Source organism: Ctenopharyngodon idella, chromosome 12 (assembly GCF_019924925.1).
Source record: "Ctenopharyngodon idella isolate HZGC_01 chromosome 12, HZGC01, whole genome shotgun sequence".
Classification (NCBI taxonomy): Eukaryota; Metazoa; Chordata; class Actinopteri; order Cypriniformes; family Xenocyprididae; genus Ctenopharyngodon; species Ctenopharyngodon idella.
Genome location: NC_067231.1, coordinates 5,047,041 through 5,071,745, shown reverse-complemented (window position 1 = coordinate 5,071,745; position 24,705 = coordinate 5,047,041). Strand labels below are relative to the sequence as shown.

Genomic DNA, 24,705 nt, shown 5'->3' with positions numbered 1-24,705 from the left:
TCGATAAGAGTGTTTGTGGAGAGGCAGTGCCTGCCCTTTCGACACTTGAGAGCCTTTATCACATGTCTCCGGAACAACAATCATTTCACCACAGGATTTATATATATATATATATATATATATATATATATATATATATTATATATATATATATATATTATATCTCAATTACTAAAAATGTATTTATTTAGTGAAGGTGATGTACATCATTTTTTCAGCGGTTAAATAATATTTTCTCAATGCCTTGCTTTTGCTTCCCATTTGGATTTTTGATTTTATTCTATTTGTACTTTTTGCAATTTTCATCATTGATCGTATTTATAATAACAACAGTAAAATAAATATTTTATATATCGTTATTTTTATATCGTTATCATTAAATAAAATTACTGTCATTCTACTTTTATTAAAGAAAACTGGTATTTTGTTATCTTGTAGAACTGTATTTTTTAACAGAATATAGTTTGGACATTCTTCTCAGTAACTTGCAAAACAGTCTCAAAAAAACAAAATGAAAAAAAATAATAATAATAATAATAATTGTGATAAGATCACGAATTGTGGTCCAGACTGAAAGAATATGTGATCTGATATATTTGCCATATTGCCCAACCCTGGTCTGAAGTTGATTCTATTTTTGCCACATGTTGTGTGCTGAACTATAAATATACTGAAAATGCATTATAAATCTATTCAACAATCCAATATTTTGCAATAAATGCTCTTATGAAGTAACAAACAAATTAAATATTCATCAAAATATTAATTGATTGAAAGCTCTATGTGTAGGTTATGTATAGGCTTATGCACTGCTCATGCATGAGGTCTGAAACAGGACTTACTTCACCTTTAAATATTCTAATTCTATTGAACTGGAATATGTGTATTTGTCGTGCTGTCCAGGGAGAGGGCTCCAAGCTCGGAATTTGGCCCGAACCCAGAGTACTCCCCCATCCCTGGATAAGAACAATAGAGAGTGAGGAGTTGGGGTGGAGGAGGGATGCTGGAAAAACTGTTGTGGAACGAAGGGAGTTGGCTCTTTAAATGTGTCTCCTCTTGTGTTCGTTGGTTAGATTATCTGAACGTGCTCCTCCTGAACTTTGTTAATAAAACATCATTACAACTGAAATTATGTTCTATTTTGCTGCTACTGCTTCTGTATTGCTACTGAATACTTCAATGGCTGCCCACTGCTCCGGGTGTGTATTCACGGTGTGTGTGTGTGTGTGTGTGTGTGTGTGTTCACTGCTGTGTGTGTACACTTGGTTAAATGCAGAGCACAAATTCCTAGTATGGGGTCACCATACTTGGCCACATGTCACTTCACACTTCATGTCAAAAGAAATTTCTTCAGACAATAACTAAACACATTTTTATATTGCACTATTCTCTCTGGTTGCACACTAAAACTAATTCAAAAGTGACTCTTATGAGCTGGATACTTTTAATGATGTTCTTAGATTATTGATTTGAATGAGAACGGTTTTATTTTAAAGAGTTAAATGCTTTTTTACATTTTCAACTTTCTTTAGTGTGTAATGTTGCTGTTTGAGCATGAAAAAGTCTGCAACTTTACAAAGCACAAAGTCACTCCAAAGAGAGTTATTCTTTATATTAGTAAGCACTGTTTCAGAACTTCCTGAAACGCCTTGAGTTTTCTTCGTATTTTCAAGCTTAAGGCCTGCTTGAGTTGCATTAGTTGTGTGTTGAAACTCACAGTTATGGTAAGGGGCGTAACATTTCCAAAACACATTTAACCTGTTAACTGTCACTGGCCCACCGGTGGTCCCACAGCCATTACATATTTAAAACAGTAATATCCTATACTAAACCTAAACTAATCTTGACAAACTATATATCATTTGAAAGCTTAGAATCTCTAGTTTTCATATATGGTGACTGATTTACAAAAAACATTACAGAGGAGCAGTAATTTATCAATTTGCAACAAGCATATTTTCATACTCATAAGGCATGTTCAGACCTTTATTTTGAAATAGTGATGAACATGAAAAATCATTAAAGATTGGTTGAAACATGTTTGTTTTCATGCCAATAGTTCAAAAGATAACATCCATTCAATTTTTTTGAGAAAAAAAGGTCTGAAAATGTTTTTAATAGAAAAAAAAAATACATTTATGATTGTGGCAGCAATCTATAACCCACATACATGTTTTTATGTTTATTAGAAGCTGAATTCATATCAAATTCTGACAAACTTCCCATACTACTTCTATATAGGATGTCTACTTCATAAATTGTATGAAAAGAATTGAAATATATGGTTTAGATCACTCAAACCATATATGGAAATGGAGGCGCCCTTATATGGTCAGTAATGGAGCTTGGTTGTCATCTAGTGAAAAAGTGTGGTACTGCGCCCAAACAAAATCTTACTGAAAGCTAATTTTTTGAGATATCAACCTGAAACTTGTTCAGATTTTTGGCTTTGATTTTCTTGCAGTTTTAGAGTAAATCTTGTTTTGTAAAATATATATTTTATATAAAATATAAAATATTATATTTTTACATTTTATATTTTCATAAACTTAAACTTCTATAACTTTTTTTCTGTTTCACTTACATAAGTTTTTTCACTTCTACAATAATCTGCCAAATTTCATCTTTAAAACAAGACCAACCTATGTCTACTTATGTCTATATTCCAAAGTATTCTTGAATTACAACCATTTAAGTTTGGATAGTGCATTTTCATGTCTATAAAAAAAAGTGGGGGCGACAGTAACAGGTTAAAGCGGTTGACTAATCACAACACACTAGTCCAACCAACCAGAGCACACTGAGATTTTCGGAAGGAGACATGAACTAAACAGAGAGGCTGTGTCCAAAATTGAATACTCTCGAGTAGGTACTTATTTTAAATAAGTAATTACTTCACGACCGCAAAAAGTATGTTCTATATAGTATGTGTGTAGTAGGAATGTAATCTGGACATACTACATTTGCCATGTTGCCCTTATCATTTGACCTACCAGCGTCAGTTACGTCGCTTCACTGCCATTCACAAATCCTCTCCCATGGACTCATGAGATAGTAATGTGTCCACCATATATACACTTCAGAATCTTGCCGGAAGTAGTAGGTTATCTGGGTATTTTTTGCCTACTCTTTTATAAGTACTGTGAATTCAGACATTTTGTCACATACCATTTTTCGCCTACTATACAATAGAGAAGTATGCGATTTCGGATGCAGCCAGTTACTGACAGACTGGGAAGAGAGGTGCTGCAATGTAAAATATGTGAAAAATTATGTTTCAAGCATGAAAACCTATTCTAGCAGACCCCAAAAACAAATTCAAGACTTTGTAAAAGGGCATAATATGGTCTATTTAATAAAATAAAATAGTAAAAAAATAAATAAATAAATAATGTTGTAAAGTAACGTAATTAGGGGGCTTCTTTCAAAGTACTCAAAGAATTGGACGGAATCAGAATCACAAAGTAGAACGCACAATTGTTAACTTCCCTAAAACGGTCAACCCTAGTACTTGTTTACTTGTTCACTGATGTTTAACAAAATGGCAACTGACCAAATAAATAAAACAAAGAAGGAAATCTAAGGTCTGTAATGACAGGAAAAGTCTCTCAGATAAGTGAAGAACCAGGAACATACACCAGATGTTATTTATCACATCAACACAATGTTTGGCTTTACTCACATAAGGAAGCAATCGTAAAACAAAGAAAACTTTACTTGTAAAGGGAAAATGTCATGCAATAAACTGCATTAAAAATAAATAATAATAAAAAAAACCTTCAGGCTTCATTTAGTTAAACATTCAGATAATATAACAGATAATCATTCTAAAATGACTGTAAACCACAAAGTAGAGTTACTGATCTGGCTGAGGAATTTCCCTAACAGCAGATCTCTAAATATATACAGATTACTACAGATTTTCTTATTATCTGAATTCTAAACATTTGCTTGTTAAGCAAATGCTCGTCAGCTGAGAATCTTGTGAATTTCAATGCAACTAAATAAAAACAAATTAATGTATCTGGCTCAGATTTTAATAATTTTTGTTAAATTATTGAGATTATAACATCTAAAATTTGTCTTTATACACACACACCCACATATATATATATATATATATATATGTGGGTATAAAGTTTTCAGTTTTTAGTTGAGGGGTGTCGTGTAAATGGCCCCTGAAATTTGAAATTTTTTAAAACATATTCCTATAATCTTGATTTATTTAAACTTAAATAATTTTTTCAGTGCATACCATACGTGGAATTCTGCAACACACACAAACACATCTCATGCTCAACTTGACTGTGTCAACAGCAAACTATCCACAGACACACTCGACAGCACTATACTTTCCACAGTAAAAGTCTATATTAGGAGCACGAGTCTCCATGTGCGCAATGCGCATGTCTCATAGTTTCCATAAACACTCTAGAGCTCTTCTTTATTTGACTGTCAGCAACCTACCACAGAGAGAGACCGCACAGGAAACAAAAACACAAATATTAGCATTTGAGCCTGAGGTGAGAAGCCACAAACTGAAGCATCATTAGGGTGGATGGATACTGTTAAACCATTTTTGATAAGGATTATCTGAATGGTTATTGATTTAAACTTGAGGTTAGAGCATTTGTCTTGAATGTCACTCTGTCCTCTTTACTTAATAACAACAAGAAACAGCTTTATGCAAAGTTGAATAACTTTCCGCAGAGAAAACATTTCATTTCACATGCAAACTGCACATTTTCATATTTCAGAAGTCTCTAGCTGAACCCTCTGGGACTGAAGCCCAGCTGCTGGCCTTGTGTTTCCAGTGACTTCCAGAGCACACACGTGCACCTGAGAGACATCCAATTATCCAGAGATCACCAGAGGCTCCAGTCTTCCCACTAGCTAATAAATGTCTCCTGCCTAATCCTAATTACATTTAGTCATTAGTCATCCGAGAACGCCTGCACTGAAACCATCTAGACAAATGCTGCATTATGTCAACCTACAAAACCTGAAACACCCTTTTCTTCCCTGAAGCATATGGTTTTAAGTATATTCCAATACACAATCATGCATCTAAATACACACGTTATACAATGTTATCAAAGATAAATTATTCAAAAACATATTAAAATGCACAAAATTAGATTTAAAATTTTATTGCGCACACCTATTTTTACATTTTTATGATTATCTGGTAACACTACAATAATAGCATTTAACAAATTAAAATTATTTCAATTTTTTTTTAAAGAATTTATTAAAAGATGAAGCGAAGAGAATACTTTTTGTGTGGAAGGTCTGCAACATAAATAGCGTAGCAGAATGACAGGGGAGAGACAAATTTGTTGAATAAAGTCGTTATTTTTGTTTTCGCGCACAAAAAGTATTCTCGTCCCTTCATAACATTAAGGTTGAACACGTTGACTATTTTAATGATCTCTTTACTACTTTTGTGGACCTTGAATGTGGTAATTTCGCTGCTTTTAATGGAGGATAAAAAAACTCTTGGATTTCATCAAAAATATCTTAATTTGTGTTCTGAAGATGAACGAAGGTCTTACGGGTTTGGAACAACATGAGAGTGAGTAATTAATGACAAATTTCATTTTTGGGTGAACTAACTTTTTAATCTAGGTTAATGTTTTTGATACTATTGTTCAGTTAATTCATGTTTGTTCATAATACATTAACAAATAAACTAAACTACAGTTTTTTGTTCGTTTCTGATACTTAATGCATGCAGCTAACGTTGACGAACTGAACCTCATCATAAATTGTTGTTACCGATTATCTTTTCCATCATCTAGCACTCATTTCATTTTTAATAACACCAATAATTTTATAACCCTTTAAAATATCCTTTATACTTAATGTTATGATGCCTTAACTCACTTGTAACATTTAAAACTATTTATTTATTTGATAGTTTTTATGTTTGGACAAAATTGTAGCTAATTTAAAATATCGGCCACAACTAGGGGTGTAAGAAAATATCGATACACATGAATATCGCGATATTATGTTCACGATACTGTATCGATTCTCAAAAACACTATCGATATTTATATATTTATTTACATACATCCAATATTCGTGGCTTTGTGTTCGGTTTAAACCACAGACTGTATAAAACCTAACCTCTAGATGGCAGTGGTATCTCAGAGCGTAAACTGACGCGGAGCCGGAGAAGCGCAAGGTGAAGGTGCGTGCGTGCGTGCGTGCGTCGTTAGTGTTAGCATTAGCAAACCCAGCTCACAAGACGATAGAATTATTCCGCTCCAGCGGTATACAGAGCTGAAGTGTGGAATCATTTTGTTTGCAAAATAGGCCATGTTAAAATCCAAATACTCGGGAAACGCATTGAATCTGAGAGCTCGCTCAACATCCCGACGTCATCCGCGTTGCTGAGAAGCGTTTCAACAGAATATGTGATATGTACTGCACGTTTTCCTCTCAGTAACAAAATAAACACACAACAAAATTGACAGCGGTGGCAGCAGAAAGAAAGCATCTGATCATAGCGATGTGGAATATGGTTGCACCAGCTCTGCAGTTCAGTACTTTATATATAGGCCTACAATAGACTGCTTTAAAGCAAACAGCTTTACAGTATTAAATATAAAACAGTCATTCAGTCATGGAATGGACTGTGCACTTTCTGTTATTAAATAGTTTAGAAATTAAAAACTGCTATACTGTGAACCTTTAAAACATATACACATAAAGAATCCTGCAGTCACTTTACTATTTTCCCTTTACTTAGATTGCACAAAATAGTGATTAGTGATATAAATGCAAATGATACTGTATTGATTAAATAAAATAAAGTTGCTTGTCAGGTTTTATGCATATGGTTGTGTGTTCTTTATGACCGTTTTTTCTAAAATTAGATCTTTCTAAAAAAAAAATATATATATATATATATATATATATATATATCGCAATATATCGCCTCTCTTACAATATCGCAATATATCACAATATATCGCATCGTAACCCCTGTATCGTGATACGTATTGTATCGCCAGATTCTTGGCAATACACAGCCCTAGCCACAACATAATTTTTAGTTTCAACATATCGGTCCATTCATACTTTTTTGTAAACTTTTTAGTACTTTTTTATGATTTTAGAGTAATTAAATCAGATTTTCGGTTGACAATGTTATATAAAAACTTAAACAAATTACACCAATGTGAAAACAGCTACATTCACATTACTAAGATTAATATTACAGAGTTCTCACAAGACGACGACCTTTCCAGGCCAGGAGAATCACAATTCCTTGATATTGTCAGATTTTCCATCTACAATGGCATGGCACAGTAAGGCCTTGGCTGCAGGTTACATTTCCAACTAATTTATTACGGGGAGAATCAGAGTGTCTTTGGTGTTACCTCAAAATACCTCAGAAATATAAGTCCTAAGATGCTAGTAGGCTAACATTGGCATCATGAGAAAGATTACAACCTTTGAGGTCACAATATCATCCCTACCATTCAATAATACAACATATACAACATTCAATAATAAAACATTTCCACGTCGTACAAACATGTCATGAAGAATTCGCAACAGATGGGACAACAACATTAAACCAGCAGCTCTAGCATGCATCATCAGGGCAAAAGAAACTGTAAGCATTCAGGGCAGCAGAAAGTTGCGATGATCAACAGATGATGAAACATTGTAAACGCTGTAATCTCAAACGACGAATGTTCAGGCGGTTACATTAAAACGCGCTCGGCGAATACAGTGAATAGAATGTTTAATGCAGCCGGAAACCTACCACGAGCGCTCATCTTCACAAGCCCACAGGATGCGTGTGCTTTGAGATTCATCTTGGAGTAAATCGCTGTGAAAGCGCCTGAAGACGTCTTGAAGAAGCTCCGCTGCTCTAGGCAGCTCACTCAGCACGCATGTGTTGTGTTGGGAGTTGCAAAGAAATCAGTTGGTGAAGTTGATGGATTATTGGTAAGAGAAGCACGTAAGTCACAGATAGAGTTTTCTAGGGTTTGTGTGATCACTGACCACCCCGAAGGCGGGGCGAGACCTCATGTTTTTGGGTGGGAGAGTGAAATGGGGGGTGAGAATGGGAAAATTGAAGTCGTGCCATATTCATTTCACAGTTAATGGGCTGTTGTTTGCAGTTGAATGCAATTATTGATTGTTTTGCTGATTGCTGAGAAAATTACTGCCTAAGGCCGTGCCCTTAAATGACTTAATGCTTTATTCTTATTGTATATAAATAATATTCCCTGAAATCTAGGCTTTAAAATAAATATATTTCAATTTCAATTCAATTTCAATTTTATTTGTATAGCACATTTACAACAGCCCCCAGGCTGACCAAAGTGCTTTACAGAAGAGCAAGAATATTACACAAACATGGAAAATAGATCAGAGAAAAATTCAAAACCACCCCAATATAATATATCAAATACACATGGCAGGCATACAACACACGTATTGACGTATTAACAGTATGACGCTCGTATGCCGCATTTTAAACACTCAATTGAATTATTTTCATTAAATACTTTAGATTATGTCATTTGTGGTCAATTGCGCCACCTACTGGTCAAGAGAGTGTGAGTGGCCCCTCACACAAAACTGTAGAAAGATTAAAAAAAACAAATTAAGTGTCATATGATAATTATTAATCTCTGTAAAGACTCTACATGTAGCCTACTAGTTTTTATTTATTTATTTTTTCGTTTTTATTATTATTAAGGAGCCATATTTACCCCTGGAATTGATTTTAGGGGAATTTTAGTTTCCTCCGATTGCATATTCCAATACACGATCTACTATCCAGTTATGGCAAATCATTAATTATTTATGAAATTAATTATTTATACATTTAACTTAACATCACAAAAATATTAAAGTAGCTTTATGACAAAATGTCATATTTATACAAGATTACGTTACATGATTTGTGTGTATATATACACAGATATCTATATACACATATACATATTTACATAAATAAACTACATAAGGGGAAAATGAAATAAAAACTATTTTAATCAAGAGACTTTTATTTTGAAAAGCAGTGGCCATGTCTTAACTTTCGGTGGTGTTACTGTAGCAAATAGTGATCACTTGTGCTTTTCGTTTGCTGAAATATGGCTTTTCAGTGTCAGAGGGACAGTTATATGCAGGAGGTTTGTGGCTTTTTTAGATTTTATGACATTTCAATATATGTGTAGCGCCAGAGCAGTGTATGAGGAGAATTATTTGAATGTGTGAACACTGAATGTATTATTCAATGACAGCACATGTCCAGCCGTGACAGCTGCAGAGATTGCACTTCTCCGCATACAAGTCATGTATAATTATTACACATGTTGATATTAATCAAGAGTGTAAGTTTAATATTGTATAAAAATGCATTTGTCACTTCAGGACTATTTAGGTCAGCTACATATACATTTAACCAAAAAAATCCATGTCCATTTTGCCTTTTACAGTTGGACACGTCCGTCGTGTCTTGCGTGCCTGCAGAATTAAAACTAGAGAGTAATGGAAAAAAAGAAAAGCTGAAGGGCTTTAATGTGAAACTGAAAGACACGATTCTGTTTCCAGAGGGCGGAGGACAGGTGAGTTTCCTTTCTCTAATCTCATGCCTTGCAGGTATCAATATGCAATGTTTGAACAATCCCAGAATATATATTTTTAATGCATGAGCTTGATTTTGAGATTGATGTCTTTTCTTCATTCCCAGCCTGATGATCATGGGACGGTCGGAGGTGTCCCAGTCCTGCGTGTGCTGAGACAGGGTCCAGATGCAGTGCATTTCATCAGCTCTGCTTTGGAGGAGGGTCAGGAGGTCCACATCAAACTGGACTGGGAGCGAAGATTTGACCACATGCAGCAGCATTCGGGTGAGGAAGGAAGGAATGTGTTTGGGATAAACCTTCCTTTTATGACTCATGATATTGGAGATTATAAAGCTCATATAAAGCCCAAAGATCGGGGAAACACCTCAGTTTTTAACAGTATAGCAGACTACTTACATAAAATGCATATAAATATCAGTCATCTCTCTATATCTCCCAGTAATATGTCTTAAGATGATGTTTAAATGCTTAGTTTTATGACCAAAGCTCTAGTTTTTATTGGGGAAGCAAAACATATAATGCAATGTAAAACAAAGATGATTGACAGAATTACAAATAAACATTCCTCAAAAGCATGATGCATCATATTTGATACTCATATTTCAAATATTCATATTTGATTTTTCTAAAAGATTATGGATAATCAAGTAAACCTAAGTTGCTTTAGTCCAGTAAGTGTTCATCTTGAAATATTACAATATAAAAGCTATTCTTACATTTATATTCACAACAAATTAACAGTTTCACAACAAAAAGACACATGTGCCATGACCTAAAGTTTTTAAAATTATACTAAAAGACCTTTTACATGTTAAAAAAGTGTAAACTATCGATCAGATGACAGTAGTAGATTGTGTACGACCATTAATAATTTAGAGACCTTAGAAATTTGCTAATCAAATATGATACAGTAGGATTTATAGGGCTAAATAAAGCTAAAACTGATTTTATCGCACGCTTATTGTCTTTTTTTTTAAGGTCAACACTTGATCACAGCTTTGGCTGATGCAATGTTTGGATACAAAACTACCTCTTGGTAAGAGCTTTGTTAGGATCTATTAAATGAATTGAAAATAAATTAGATTTTTCTAAATGTTAAAGCATGCTGGTTATGAAATTATACAGGGAATTGGGACGTCAGCGGAGCAGCATAGAGCTGGACACAGCCTCGGTGAAACCTGGGGAAATGGAGGCTTTGGAGGCTGCTGTGAATGAGAAAATCCGTGCACACATTCCAGTCACTGTCAACCTTCTGTCCATTGATGATCCAGCTGTGGAGAAGGCATGTGTGCAACTTCATAAATCTTCTTTTAGTCTTTATTAGAAAGCTCAAATACTGCGTTTACCTAAGCAGGTAGATATGAATGCAAATGATGCACTTACAAGCCAAGATATCTTCTGATTACCAACAAAACATGTTACATTTTACACTTTAAGTTGAAGAGCCTAAAGTCATGTGACTACAGAATGACTGAATTCACTAATTCAATGTGTGCAGTAATAATGAAAAGATTAACATAGATGTAACATAACTTATCATATATTATCTGTCATGTTCAAAACTGTAAAAACTATAAAATGCACTGTCGTTTGAAAGATTGGGGTTGGTAAGTTTTGTAATGTTTTTGAAAAAAGTCGCTTATGCTCACAAGGCTTCATTTATTTTATAAAGTAAAAACAGTAATATTCTATGGCACATGGTCCTTCGGAAATCATTCTAATATGCTGATTTGGTGCTCAAGAAACATTGCTTATTATTATCAGTGTTGAAAACAATTTTGCTGTTTAATAGTTTAGTGAAAACCATAATGATTTTTTTTTTTCAGGATTCTTTGATAAATAGAAAGTCTTTACTGTCACTTTTTAATTAACTTTTTTTAACAGGTGAGAAGCCGTGGTCTTCCTGACGACCATGCTGGACCCATCAGGATCGTTGACATTGAGGGCATAGATGCCAACATGTGCTGTGGGACTCATGTGTCCAACCTCAGTCACCTACAGGTCAGTACTTGTGTCCTTGTCTAGCACAATTTAGGTCATCCGCCAACTTAATGTGTGAGCCATAGTCTTACACAGTTTCATAGACAAGGCTTAAGCCTAGTCCCAGACTAAAATGCATGTTTGAGTTGTTTTAACTGAAAGCAACTTGCACTGACATATCTTAAAATATGTCAGTGCCATTGTTTTGTCTTAAGATGCACACCTGTAATGTTTTTCTAAGGCACATTTATAAAAGATACTTAAAGATATAGTTCACCCAAAAATGAAAATTATCCAATGATTTACTCACCCTCAAGCCATCCTAGGTGTATATGGCTATCTTCTTTCAGATAAACACAATCAGAAATATATTTAAAAATATCCTGGCTCTTCCAAGCTTTATAATGGTAGTGAAGCGGGCCGAGGTTTTGAAGCCCAAAAAAATGCATCCATCCATCCATCCATCATAAAAGTAATCCATACGGCCACAGGGTGTTAATAAAGGCTTTCTGAAGCGCAGGAATTGGTTATTGTAAGAAAAATATCCATATTTAAAACTTTATTAACTATAATTAGCTTCCGGCAGATGGCCGTACGCATCAGTTTGCGGCGGAAGAGTAACCTCTGACCTGATGCTTGACGTAATGACGAACGTGGAAGCTCAGATGATAGAGCAAAACAAAACACCGGTCACGAATTAGAAGTCTAAAATGAGAAATTTTAAAGTGAAATGTTGGAGGATTTCGATATAAGAGAAGAGGAGCTTGAGTTTGTTGCACAGCCATATTTGTTTGAACCGCAAGAGGCGTATAAGCTTATGATACTCCTACATCCTGCGTCATACATCGCGTCAGGGGTTACTCTTGTGGCGCAAGTTGACATGCGCAGTATGCGTACAGTCATCTGCCGGAAGCTAGTTATTTTAGTTTATAAAGTTTTAAATATCCATTTTTTTCTTACAAAAACCCAAGGCAGATAAAGAAGATAGTCATATACACCTAGGATGGCTTGAGGGTGAGTAAATCATGGGATAATTTCCATTTTTGGGTGAACTATCCCTTTAAATGTCCTAATTGAACTAAGGCCTAATCCTAGCTTAATCTAAGCCCTGTCTGTGAAACCAGGCCATTGTGTATTATTCAGTGATGTTCTGCTTTTTAATCATTCAAAAAAAATGTGTTTACATGTTCATTAGGTTATAAAGATTTTGGGGACCGAAAAAGGGAAGAAGAATAAAACCAACCTGATTTTCATAGCGGGCAACAGAGTGCTAAAATATGCTGAGAAGAGTTACAGCATTGAAAAATCTCTGACCGTCCTCCTTAAGTGAGTTACTCTCCTTAGAATCAGATGACCTGTCTGCTTCTCCTCGAGCATAAACTAACATTTGTCCTTGTGGTCTATTAGGACAGGGGCTGATGAGCATGTCGACGCCGTGGACAAGCTACAAAAGACGGTCAAACGTCTTCAGAAGGTAAGCTACTGTAGAACCTACTGTGTCAGTAAACGATTAATATTTCACTTTAGCAATTATTAATCATTACCCTGTGTGTTCCTGTGACAGAGTAATCTTATTATCCTGAGAGAAATGGCTGTTCTGATAGCGCAGAACTTCAAAAGCAAACCGGACAGAGGAAACTTCCTCAGCTTACACAAGTGCGTGATTAACTTCTCCTGTTAAAGCCTTTAGTTAAAGTTGGCATGAAACCGAAGTTGTGGTAGTCTTTTCTTCCCTATTGTGACGTACAGTCAAACCAAAATTTATTCAGAGACCTTGAACATTTCATTCATTAATACAGTTTATTCACTATAGTTTAAAAAAAATGGTAATAAAATATTACAAAATCTCAGAGTTAAACTGTATCAGAAAAAATGAATCTTAATTATGTCAGATAATGCAAAACATGGTCAGGTTAAAGTGTTTGAATAATTTTTGGTTCCAAATTTTTATCAGTTTTACTGGTAGTCCACTGTATGAAGAATTTTTGGGTATAATATGTCACAGGTTACTTTATTTTGCTATCCTCACTTACATAAATGAACTATAGTGTCCTGCACCCACTAGTAAAAATATATCAAAAATATAAAAAATGTCTGAATAATCTTTGGTTTGACTGTGTATCTGAGTGAAATGGCTTCTCGAACAAGAAAAAATGTAGGGCGGGGCTTGATTTTGTCCATCGGATATTGATTGGATCATTGCATGGTTGTGGTTTGCTATTAGATGATTTCACGTGGGAAGAGAAGAGATGTCCCTGCTAGAAAGAGATTTTGATTAAAGATTACAAGGAGACATCAATTATAAAAAAAAAATAATAATAATAATGTACATAGATAAGTGATTTTTTATAAAAATGCAGTATTAAATAAATCATCAATTTCAGGGTACGTTTACAAGACAACGATGTACTAAAAACGCAAACGTTTTTCCTTTTCTTTTTTTTTTGTGTACAGATGACAACATTGTCAAAATGATCCCTGTACACAAGGCTCCTAAAACCGCTGTATTATGCTGCCAGGCCAGTAGTTGGCGATGTCATTTTGTAAAGAAACACTACTCGCCTATAGACACAATGTTGTGCTTTTGTAGTTTATGTGGAGACGATAACTGTATCGTTTCCAAAAACTTGCACTTTGAAACCTGATTTCAAAAGCCTCCGTTTTCAGGCCACAAAAACACTGTTGTCATGTAAATGAAAGGCCAAAATGCATAAAAAGTTTTGTTTTTATTTGAAAATGGTGTCGTGTAAACGGCCTCTATTTTCATGGTGACTTTAAAGGTTTATGAATGAATAAAATCAGCAAGAAATGCTGTTCTCAACCCATTCTACTTCCATGACCTGATGTATTTACAGATGAAACAAGATATTCAACATGAAAATAATAGGGCAAGATTGAAAAGTTCAGTCCATTTAGCAACTTTTCTGCCTTTTGGTGATATTTTCACAGCAAAGATGGTGATAATGAGTTCATGAACATCATCGCAAATGAAATTGGATTTCAGGTGAACCACATCTTTTATCCATGGAATAGAATGTATGTGCAGTGGTTGATGTGCAATTTACACTCTCATTGCTGTGCTTGTGTAGGACACAGTGATCTTCCTGACCGTGGGTGAGGAGAAGGGTGCAGGACTGTTCCTGCTCGCAGGACCTGAGAATATTGTCACTGAAGTGGGACCTCGGTAAGACCAATAATAATTCAAGTTTTTTCATACTGGCAATGTTTTTAACCCTGTTAAGTCTGACATATGAAATAATAGTCAGGAAAATCTAATTTTTTTAAATGGAACAATTTATTTAACCTTTAGACAAAAAAAAAAAAAAAGAAAAAGTTTTGCATATGTGTTTTTGTTTAGCATCGAATTTGATGCATCAGGCTTTTAAGGCTCATATACTATGATATAGTGAGAATATGGAGCACAAAACACATCAATTTTAGGCCCAAACTGAGCAAAAATATGAATTTTATGCAGCTGTTGATATTTACAATATATGGCCAAAATGTACACTCTAAAAATGCTGCGTTGTTTCAACCCAAATTTGGGTCAAATATGTTAAAAAATTTTGAACTTAACGGCTGGGTTTAACCATATTTGACCCAAATTTGGGTTGAAACAACGCAGCATTTTTTAGAGTGTAAGAAAGAATATATAACAGTATAGCAGGCGACTTGCATAATATGCATATAAATATCATTCGTCACTCTATATCTCCCAGTAATATGATATTTAAATGCTTAGTTTTATGACCAAAGCTCTGTAGTTTTTATTGTGGAAGGAAAACATATAATGCAATGTAATACAAAGATGATTGACAGATGAACAAATAAACGTTCCTCAAAAGCCTGATTGATCATATTTGATACATTTTAACATGATTTAAAATAAAAAATAGTTTATGGATTAGTAAGTTGCCGCAGTCCAGTAAGTGTTCATCCTGAAATATAACTAACAATATAAGAGTTATTCTTTCGTCTTTCGTTCTTGTTCATTATTTAAAGGCCTTAGAAATGTGTGTATCAAATATGATACAGTGGGGTTAGTTATATAGTTACAACCCTATATTAGATATATAGGGTTAGTTACTTTTTTTTTTTTTTATGCAATGAACGCCTACTTTTTTATGCCTACTTGTGACTACCATATCTCATATAGTTGATGCTATAATAATAGACTGGCATGAAATCAAAGAATTCAAATTACAGTCACCGTAAGTGTAATGAAGGGCTGACAGCGTGAGGATCCATTTGCAGTTTCTTTATTGTGACAACAAAGCACAAGGCAGACAAGGGCAAGACAGTAGCGGAAACAGGGACAGGCTTGGGTCGAGGCAGGCGGCAGACAAACGTAATCCAGGAAACAGGCAAGGTTCAAGGCAGGCGGCAGAGGTTCACAAATGATAAACAGTCCAATCGATAGCAAGGTAACAGTCCACAAGAAAACGCTCAGTAGTGATCACCGGGGCAAATCAAGACTTCGCAGTGTATGGGTGCGTGTGTGCGTCTTAAATAGTGTGAATGTGATGCAATGCAGGTGTGTGCAATCAGTCCCAGGAATGAGGGCCTATGGGTAACGTAGTCCAGAAGGAAGTGACTCAGAACTCAGGTGATGGCTCCCTCCGGCGGCCGGGAGGAGGAGCCGCGGGAGCCGTATTCGTGACAGTAAGCAGTTGTAATTGAAACATGCACCTCATTTTACAGACAAAACTCAGGGAGAAACAAAAAAACAACATTTACCGTTCTTCTGTCTAGTTTACTTGCTACGACTTTTGTTGCTTCTGCTAATATTCCTTAGCTTTAGAAGTATTTGCTTTATGCACCACTTCCTGTCAAGAGAATGATACTGTAATAAATCTAATTGAATTGTTTTCCCCAGGTTGCATGCAGAGCTATGCTGTGTAGTGATTCTTCCAGTAGGTGCCACTCTTCTGAATGAAATGCTCCTCTGTTTGTGTCATCATGTGCAGGGTGTCAGAGCTGCTGCAGGGTAAAGGAGCTGGAAAGGCCGGACGTTACCAGGGTAAAGCCAACAGTCTTGTGAAGAGGGCAGAGGCTGAGGCCTTATTGCAGGAGCACAGCTGCAAACTCACCGCAGGAGAGGAGTAAAACGACACATGCTGACATACAGGTGCATTGATGATGATCCAGACTCTGTCTACACCGAACACATGCACCATGTTGCGGCGCATCAAAACTAGATATTTCATTGGTTGCAATGAAACTATCTTCATGGAAGTGCACAATGTGTCGTAAGACATCATGATGCACCTTCAATTAATACTTGATAGATGCTCCATTTCTGCTTTTGAATCACTGCTTAACTACTCAAGCCATTTATTTTTCCTATCCATCCAAATTAACTTTTTTTATGTTGTGATGTTTTTGGTCTCTGGCCTTCATATTTAAATCATTTTATTAAAAATAATAATAATACTTTACTTAAAGCCTTTATGTATAATGCATTATAAAGGTATTCATAATGTGTTATACCGCATTACATATTTTCATAAATAATTATTACCAAAATTTAATTCATTATAATATTTGCAAATTCCTTGTTACATGTGAAACTGGTTGTCTGTCATGTGTTTCAATGCATTATACTTTCTAAAGGCTTAACATTAATGTATTATAACTGTGATTACAATTGTTTAAGAGATCACACAATGCATTATAAGGTGCATTATATACAACGCATAATTAATGCACTAAAAATATTTTTATATTGTATTATATAAAAGGCTTTACCTACAAAATTTTAACATGTAAAGTTTTTTACAGTTTGATCAGACTGAAATTACTCCATGGCATATGAAGTTGATATTGTATTGATATTTTTTTGCTTTGTTAATTTGAAGTAATGCACACCCTTCATAAATTGCCATGATTAGTTGATTATCTGTCAGCCATTGGACTGGTTCTTAGTACATATTGACAGAAAATACTGAATTAAATGTATTTAATTGTGGGAAGGATAGAAATAAGATGTTGAGACAGCACCTCTAATCTAAATAAATAACTGAAAAAAATATATGCTGCGTTGAATCATTTCAATCAATCATCATGTGTTCGTAGTTCACCTGAAAATGACACTTATGTCATCATGTACTCAACCTCATGTCATTCCAAATCCATATAAATTTAGCCAAGTAGATATGTAAAAGAGATATTTTGCAGCACGTTCAAGCCTATTTTTTCCCCATGCAATTAAAGTACCTTTTTTTTGTAAACTTTGTAAAAATGTACCATGAAAGTAGTCCATTTGCGTCATGTGCTGTACTCAAGTCTTCAAACAAAATTTAAATGATGATCGAATTTTTACTTTTGTGTGAATTATCCCTTTAAAATCACAAAGTAGGGCTGGGAAAAATTACAACTGGGAAATGTACATTTGGAGCCAGTCAGTCGTTTCGATCTCAGGGATTCCTAGTTTTATTTTACAGGGCTAGTGATCACCAGAAGTAAAGATAGTTGAAAACTGAAAATGTTCTTTTTAAATAATAAAAAGTGCAATGCTTTGGGTTGCTAAACATATGGTTCTCTGCCCTACTGTACCAAAAAGAAAACTTGTAATAAATAATATTTAAATACATATTGTTTTTGAGGTTATTGATGTACAGTGCATATCAAATGAGGAGCATGCTTGTCTCACACCTTGTTTTCTTGAAGATGAAGTCCTCTTCCACTCCTCCATGACGACATCACGGAGCTGGTGGATGTTAGAGACCTTGCGCCCCTCCACCTTCCGTTTAAGGATGCCCCACAGATGCTCAATAGGGTTTAGGTCTGGAGACATTCTTTAGCAAGGCAGTGGTCATCTTGGAGGTGTGTTTGGGGTCGTTATCATGTTGGAATACTGCCCTGCGGCCCAGTCTCAGAAGGGAAGGGATCATGCTCTGCTTCAGTATGTCACAGTACATGTTGACATTCATGGTTCTCTCAATGAACTGTAGCTCCCCAGTGCCGGCAGCACTCATGCAGCTCCAGACCATGACACTCCCACCACCATGCTTGACTGTAGGCAAGACACACTTGTCTTTGCACTCCTCACCTGGTTGCCGCCACACACGCTTGACACCATCTGAACCAAATAAGTTTATCTTGGTCTCATCAGACCACAGGACATGGTTCCAGTAATCCATGTCCTGTGGTCTGCTTGTCTTCAGCAAACTGTTTGCGGGCTTTCTTGTGCGTCATCTTTAGAAGAGGCTTCCTTCTGGGACGACAGCCATGCAGACCAATTTGATGCAGTGTGCGGCGTATGGTCTGAGCACTGACAGGCTGACCCCCCACCCCTTCAACCTCTGCAGCAATGCTGGCAGCACTCATACGTCTATTTCCCAAACACAACCTCTGGAAATGACGCTGAGCACGTGCACTCAACTTCTTTGGTCGACCATGGCGAGGCCTGTTCTGAGTGGAACCTGTCCTGTATGGTCTTGGCCACCGTGCTGCAGCTCAGTTTCAGGGTCTTGGTAATTTTCTTATAGCCTACGCCATCTTTATGTAGAGCAACAATTCTTTTTTTCAGATCCTCAGAGAGTTATTTGCCATGAGGTGCCATGTTGAACTTCCAGTGACCAGTATGAGAGAGTGAGAGCGATAACACCAAATTTAACACACCTGCTCCCCATTCACACCTGAGACCTTGTAAGACTAACGAGTCACATGACACCGGGGAGAGAAAATGGCTAATTGGGCCCAATTTGGACATTTTCACTTAGGGATGTACTCATTTTTGTGGCCAGCGGTTTAGACATTAATGGCTGTGTGTTGAGTTATTTTGAGTGGACAGCAAATTTACACTGTTATACAAGCTGTACACTCACTACTTTACATTGTAGGAAAGTGTCATTTCTTCAGTGTTGTCACATGAAAAGATATAATAAAATATTTACAAAAATGTGAGGGGTGTACTCACTTCTGTGAGATCCTGTATATATATATAAAATATATATATATATATATATATATATATATATATATATATATATAATATATATCTCATTTAACCTGAAAGAAAAGAAAATGCTGGACAAGACATATTTTCAGTGTTTTATTAAAAATGACCTAAAGAATTTCCAAAAAAAAAATAGAATATACAGAAAATACATCCAAAAAAAAAAAAAAAACACATTTTAGGGAGGACAAAATTTGTTCTCCTATATCTATACTGTAGTTTATTTTATTATTTCAGTTCTCAAAAAAGAACTTAACACTTCTTTTGTCAAATACCAGACCTTTTCATCTAGATCCAAATGCACTAAGGGCATGTTTACATGACAACAATGCAAGTTTTTCCCTTTGCGTTTTTCACGTGCAGGCGACACAGATCACATACAGATCCCCATTCACACGGATCCACGTAAATGACTAAAAACGCTGTATTCTGCTGCCAGGCCAGTAGTTGGCGATGTCACTTTGTAAGGAAAAGCTACTCGCCTATAGACTGAACACGTAATACGCATGAGCGTGACATCACCGTTTTCACAAACTTGCGTTTTTGTAGTTTACACAAAGACGATAACAGAATCCCATTTTCAAAAGTTTGCGTTTTCAGGCCCCCAAAACACGTTGTCGTATAAATGAACGGCCAAATCACATAAAAAGTTTTCCGTTTTTAGTTGAAAAAGGTGTCATGTAAACGGCCCCTAAGATATAAAAATTCTAAATTCTAAAATTCTTCTTCTCACACATCACATCACTATAAACAATACATGCACTATAACAGTGCTTAACTTAAACTCTAGTTATCTGCATCCCCTAGTTAGAAAACACAGGCAAGTTGTTCATCAGGCAGCGTTCCTTTGATTGATAGTATGAACTATGGAAAATGTGCTAGTCTGAAATACTGTAAATAGTTGAGAAGTTGCTTACAGTCTTGTACAGTTCTTAATCAGCTTAAAGCTGTTTCTTGTTTTGTAAACCGAGGGCTCCAGACACGCAGTACGGGATGATACTGACAGTGGCGAGAGGAACTGTAGCACTCTTGCAGAAAGACAGCAGGTAGAAGAGGGCAGCCGTGTGTGTGGGAGGCTTGATGGAATCGAAGAGATGCAGCAGAAACAGAGAGGCGACGATACAGGCGATCCTGACGCGAGCGCTGCTGCTCTTCTTGTTTTCCGTGTACAGGGGGGAGTGAAGGCCGAGTCCCAGACCGAACAGGGTGCCCATGTTCCTCAACAGGCTGGCGAATGGCGTGGTGTCCAAATGGACCCAGGCTGGATTGACACACCACCTCTGAGCTTTCTCAAGGGTCCACAGCAGGTCCACACCCAGAGCTTTCAGGAGCACGTACAAGCCCACCGCAAAAGAGAGCAGGAACAGTGTAACGTTGAAGTAATGCTTTAGACTGGCACTGTAGATCCATTTCTGTCTGTTAAAGGCCTCGGCAACAATCATGCCTGTAAAGAACAAGAATAAATACGTTAATTGTACTACCTCAAGACTTTTACACATTTCTTTTGTTCTCCAGTAGCTCAACCGGTACATAACTTGTCAAAAGTTTGGAATAATTACAATGTTTTAATGTTTTTGCTCACCAAGGCTACATTCATTTGATTAAAAATACAGTAATATTGTGAAATATTATTACAATTTAAAATAACTTTTTTTTTATTTGAATATATTTTAAAATGTAATTTATTCCTGTGATGCAAAGCTGAATTTTCAGAATCATTACTCCAGTCTTCAGTGTCACATGATCCTTCAGAAATCATTCTAATATGCTGATCTGATGCTTTTATTGGTGCTCAATGATTACTAATAATGGTTCTTATACTGAAAACAGTTTTGCTGCTTAATATTTTTGTAAAAACCATAAGACATTTTTACAGGATACTTTGATGCATAGAAAGTTTTCATCACTTATTTGAAATAGAAATCTTTTGTAGCATTATAAATGTCTTTACTCTCACTTTTGAACAATTTAATGTGTCCTTACTGAATAAACTTATTAATTTCATTTTTTATATATCTTTCTTATCCCAAATATTTGAATAGGACAGGCTCCAAAAACAGTTTTCAACATTGATAATAATAAGAAATGTTTCACCAAATCATCATACAATGATTACTGAAGGATCATGTGACACTGAAGACTGGAGTAATGATGCTGAAAATTCAGCTTTGCATCACAGGAATAAATTAAAATTTTAAATATATTCAAATAGAAAACAGTTCTTTTAAATTGTAGAAATATTTCAAAATATTACTGTTTTTACTGCATTTTTGATCAAATAAATGCACACTGTAAACCCAAATAAGCTGGCAAAACTAAAAAAAAAAAAAATTGAGGTAATCAGTTAAATTGGGAAAACAAAGCATTAAACACTATTAAATCTCCCACTTAACATCGATCTTGTACAAAAAAAAAAACATTATATAACACTGAATTTTAGCATTTATTCTCCCTTTCGAGTGTTATGGCAAAGCTTGATCGGAAATAGAAATCTCAGTCCAGTTTGAGGAAAATTTAAGTTTGTCTAAATTAAAAGAAACAAGTTCATAAAACTCAAAACAATGAAACAATTCAGATTACTTAAAATGTGTCAGTTTTGTGAACTCAAAAGAAAAAGAAAGCTCTAAATACACATAAAAGTTAATTTGATTGAACTAATTTGTTTAATTAGAGTTTGCCCTACTCAAACCAATTATTTATTTTGAGCATTAGGGTTTACAGTGATAAGAGACTTATTTCAAAAACATTACAAATCTTTTTTATTCCAAACTGTTGACTGGCATTTTCCTAGAAATGCCAAGGTCATGGGTTCAATTCACAGGGAACTTGTAATCTGATGCACTCAGAACACCTGGTGCATTTTTAAGTGGACAATTTTAAGTTTCGCCTGTTGATGATGATTTTGCGAGATTCTTACCTGAAATAACACCTGCAAAAACTTGATGGGGGAAATGAGCAGCGATGAAGACTCGAGAGAGGCATACACAGACCTGGACCGTCCAGAAGAGTGTCCAAAGTGAACCACGTAAGTATCTGAGTAAGAAAAACAACATTTAAACATATTGCAGAAGCAACTATCTATTTTGAAACAAGCTCCTGGTGATGCAAAAGTAACCTAATTGTGCTAAAGATTGACTTACAGGTTCTTGGACGATGATTTCTTCTCTTTGCTCAGCATTATGGCGAGGATGGAGGTGACCAATGCGTAGTAAACACCAGCAGCGCCCATAGCGTGACCAGACGGACTGCCTGCATCAAGAAGCAGATAAGTGATCAAAGTGGTCTTTTGATGTATGATGAAACAGGTTTTAGGAGGACAACTGTGGTACTTCTAGAAGAGAAAGACGCACCTGGGCCAGTCTCACAGGTCATGGGATACTGCTCAATATGAGGTGCTGAGCTGTTGATGTAGTAGGAAGTCTCGTGGACCCACCAATATGGACGTTCTCCAAACAGAATCCTTGAATAGATGAATCAACAGTCATTTTTTTTGTCAATTAATGATTTAATTTGACATTTTTGGTTGCTTTGCTTACCATTTAAATACCAAATTGAGCCAGTCTCCTATCACAGCCACCCAAATAAGCTTGATGCCGACTGATTCTTTCAGATGGAACCAGATGGGAAAGAAGATGAAGAAGGTGTTCCTCAGATCTGCCGCGAAGGAGACGAAAAGAAACCATCCTTGGGCATCTTTGTAATGGGTCTGCAGGTATTGGGTGCTACTCACCCCGAACCCGTGCACTGTATCCATCACAGCATTCATCTTTAGATGTTCTCTGAGGCAGAATGTGTTGTAGTGCTAGTCTAGAGTGATAGTCCTCCACCACCTGCCTGTGGTTTTTATACTTGCAGGCCCACCACCACAGCGCATGGACAAACCGATCTTTGAACCTTGCACATGTGTAATAAAACACAGAGTGGAACAGAAGAAAAAAACGCTACAGTTAAGAGCGTGTTTGTCCTGTCAGAAGAGATAACGTTCAGGAGAAAAAGGACGTAGAAAAGACGTAGCAGTGAATCATTGAACTCATCTGCGACCTCAAAAACACATCCAGCCTCAGTCAACATCTGTAATTGTATTTTATTTATATATATATATATATATATATATATATATATATATATATATATATATATATATATATATATATATATAATTTCAACATATATATATATATGTGTGTGTGTGTGTGTGTTGAAATTATATATATATTTGAAATTATTTTAAAACGTCTACGTCTATTTGCGCAATTTATAAAATATTGAGTTATGGGTGATTCTTGAAAAATAAATAAAATAATATTTTTTTACATTTTACATGAAGAAAATGAAGCATATTTTAGCACCAATAACATTTGCATTATGATATTATTTCCCAAAGCATATTTAAAAAAAAAATAAATAATAATAGGACAACAATTTTTCTAATTTTTTTCTGTTTTTTCTATTTAAATTGGGGTAATTTACAAATACCACCCTAAAGTATATATACTTTGCAATTTAAATAATTTCTTAATTTAAAACAAGTTATTTGTTTGTTTATTTTTATTATTTTTATTTATTGTATTTAGTAGTTTGTTTGAGTTTCTTTCTTTTTTTTTTCTTTTTTTTTGCCAAAACAAACACGTGTTGTGATTAATCTATAGACCTACGTCATTTTGACTTTTGAGAAACTAGGGCAAAATTTTCCCCAAACAAGAAGGGGAATCCTGTTCAGAAGATAATCTCAGAGCTATGGGAACCTATCACTCTCAGACAGGCATTCATTTGGATGCTTACATAAGCAGTTTCTGATTTGCATTGAATTGCTTGTTTACGTGTGTTACGTAAGTACGTCAATCATCAAGTTGATCTGTGATGCTTAAATGACAAACTAAACTGTAATCAATGCAAGGCTTTTTCTAGCTGAAATTCGTGGTGTTTGTTCAATTATATTTCCGTTGATCAAATATATTTACAGACCATCTTTGCATATAACAAAATAAACAGATACATTGTCAAGAAAATGTAAGTGGTGTACAAAAATCTATGCAATGGTGTTGGATTGGTCAAAAAAAAAAAAAAGAAATTCGGACATACTATATCCACCATGTTGTTACTGTTACGTGACTTACCAGCGTCAGCCAGCGCTTCACTGCCATT

General features: G+C 35.4%; 3 protein-coding genes across 3 annotated transcripts in view; 1 reads left to right on the top strand and 2 right to left on the bottom strand.

Moving 5' to 3' along the window:
* The window catches only part of sgms1b (sphingomyelin synthase 1b), a 38,390-nt gene extending 30,341 nt beyond the window's left edge, over positions 1-8,049 (bottom strand). The window contains exon 1 of the mRNA XM_051914687.1: positions 7,784-8,049. The gene's annotated coding sequence lies outside the window, so the exon portion shown is untranslated. The remainder of the gene's footprint in view (positions 1-7,783) is intronic.
* Positions 8,050-9,016: 967 nt separating this feature from the next.
* Positions 9,017-17,631, top strand: aarsd1 (alanyl-tRNA synthetase domain containing 1). Its single transcript, XM_051914686.1, has 12 exons — positions 9,017-9,164; positions 9,471-9,599; positions 9,725-9,884; positions 10,599-10,656; positions 10,746-10,902; positions 11,505-11,621; positions 12,796-12,926; positions 13,008-13,074; positions 13,165-13,256; positions 14,550-14,604; positions 14,690-14,784; positions 16,568-17,631. Exons 1-12 carry the CDS (start codon positions 9,126-9,128, stop codon positions 16,704-16,706), a joined length of 1,239 nt encoding a protein of 412 aa, XP_051770646.1. The 5' UTR covers positions 9,017-9,125; the 3' UTR covers positions 16,707-17,631.
* A 2,012-nt stretch (positions 17,632-19,643) lies between these two features.
* g6pc1a.2 (glucose-6-phosphatase catalytic subunit 1a, tandem duplicate 2) lies at positions 19,644-23,391 on the bottom strand. Its single transcript, XM_051914689.1, has 5 exons — positions 23,097-23,391; positions 22,911-23,020; positions 22,701-22,809; positions 22,478-22,593; positions 19,644-21,004 (listed from the first exon to the last, which is right to left on the bottom strand). The coding sequence occupies exons 1-5, from the start codon at positions 23,324-23,326 to the stop codon at positions 20,502-20,504; spliced, it is 1,068 nt and encodes a 355-aa protein (XP_051770649.1). The 5' UTR covers positions 23,327-23,391; the 3' UTR covers positions 19,644-20,501.
* Between the last annotated feature and the right edge of the window lie 1,314 nt (positions 23,392-24,705).

Coding starts and splice junctions, on each gene's coding strand:
- aarsd1 (XM_051914686.1), top strand. CDS start 9,126: ATGGCTTTTCAGTGTCAGAGGGACAGTTATATGCAGGAG. Junction 10,903..11,504: donor ATGATCCAGCTGTGGAGAAG/GCATGTGTGCAA, acceptor TTTTTTTAACAG/GTGAGAAGCCGTGGTCTTCC. Junction 12,927..13,007: donor TCTCTGACCGTCCTCCTTAA/GTGAGTTACTCT, acceptor GTGGTCTATTAG/GACAGGGGCTGATGAGCATG.
- g6pc1a.2 (XM_051914689.1), bottom strand. CDS start 23,326: ATGAATGCTGTGATGGATACAGTGCACGGGTTCGGGGTGAGTAGCACC. Junction 23,021..23,096: donor CTCAATTTGGTATTTAAATG/GTAAGCAAAGCA, acceptor CATCTATTCAAG/GATTCTGTTTGGAGAACGTC. Junction 22,810..22,910: donor GACCTGTGAGACTGGCCCAG/GTGCGTCTTTCT, acceptor TTCTTGATGCAG/GCAGTCCGTCTGGTCACGCT.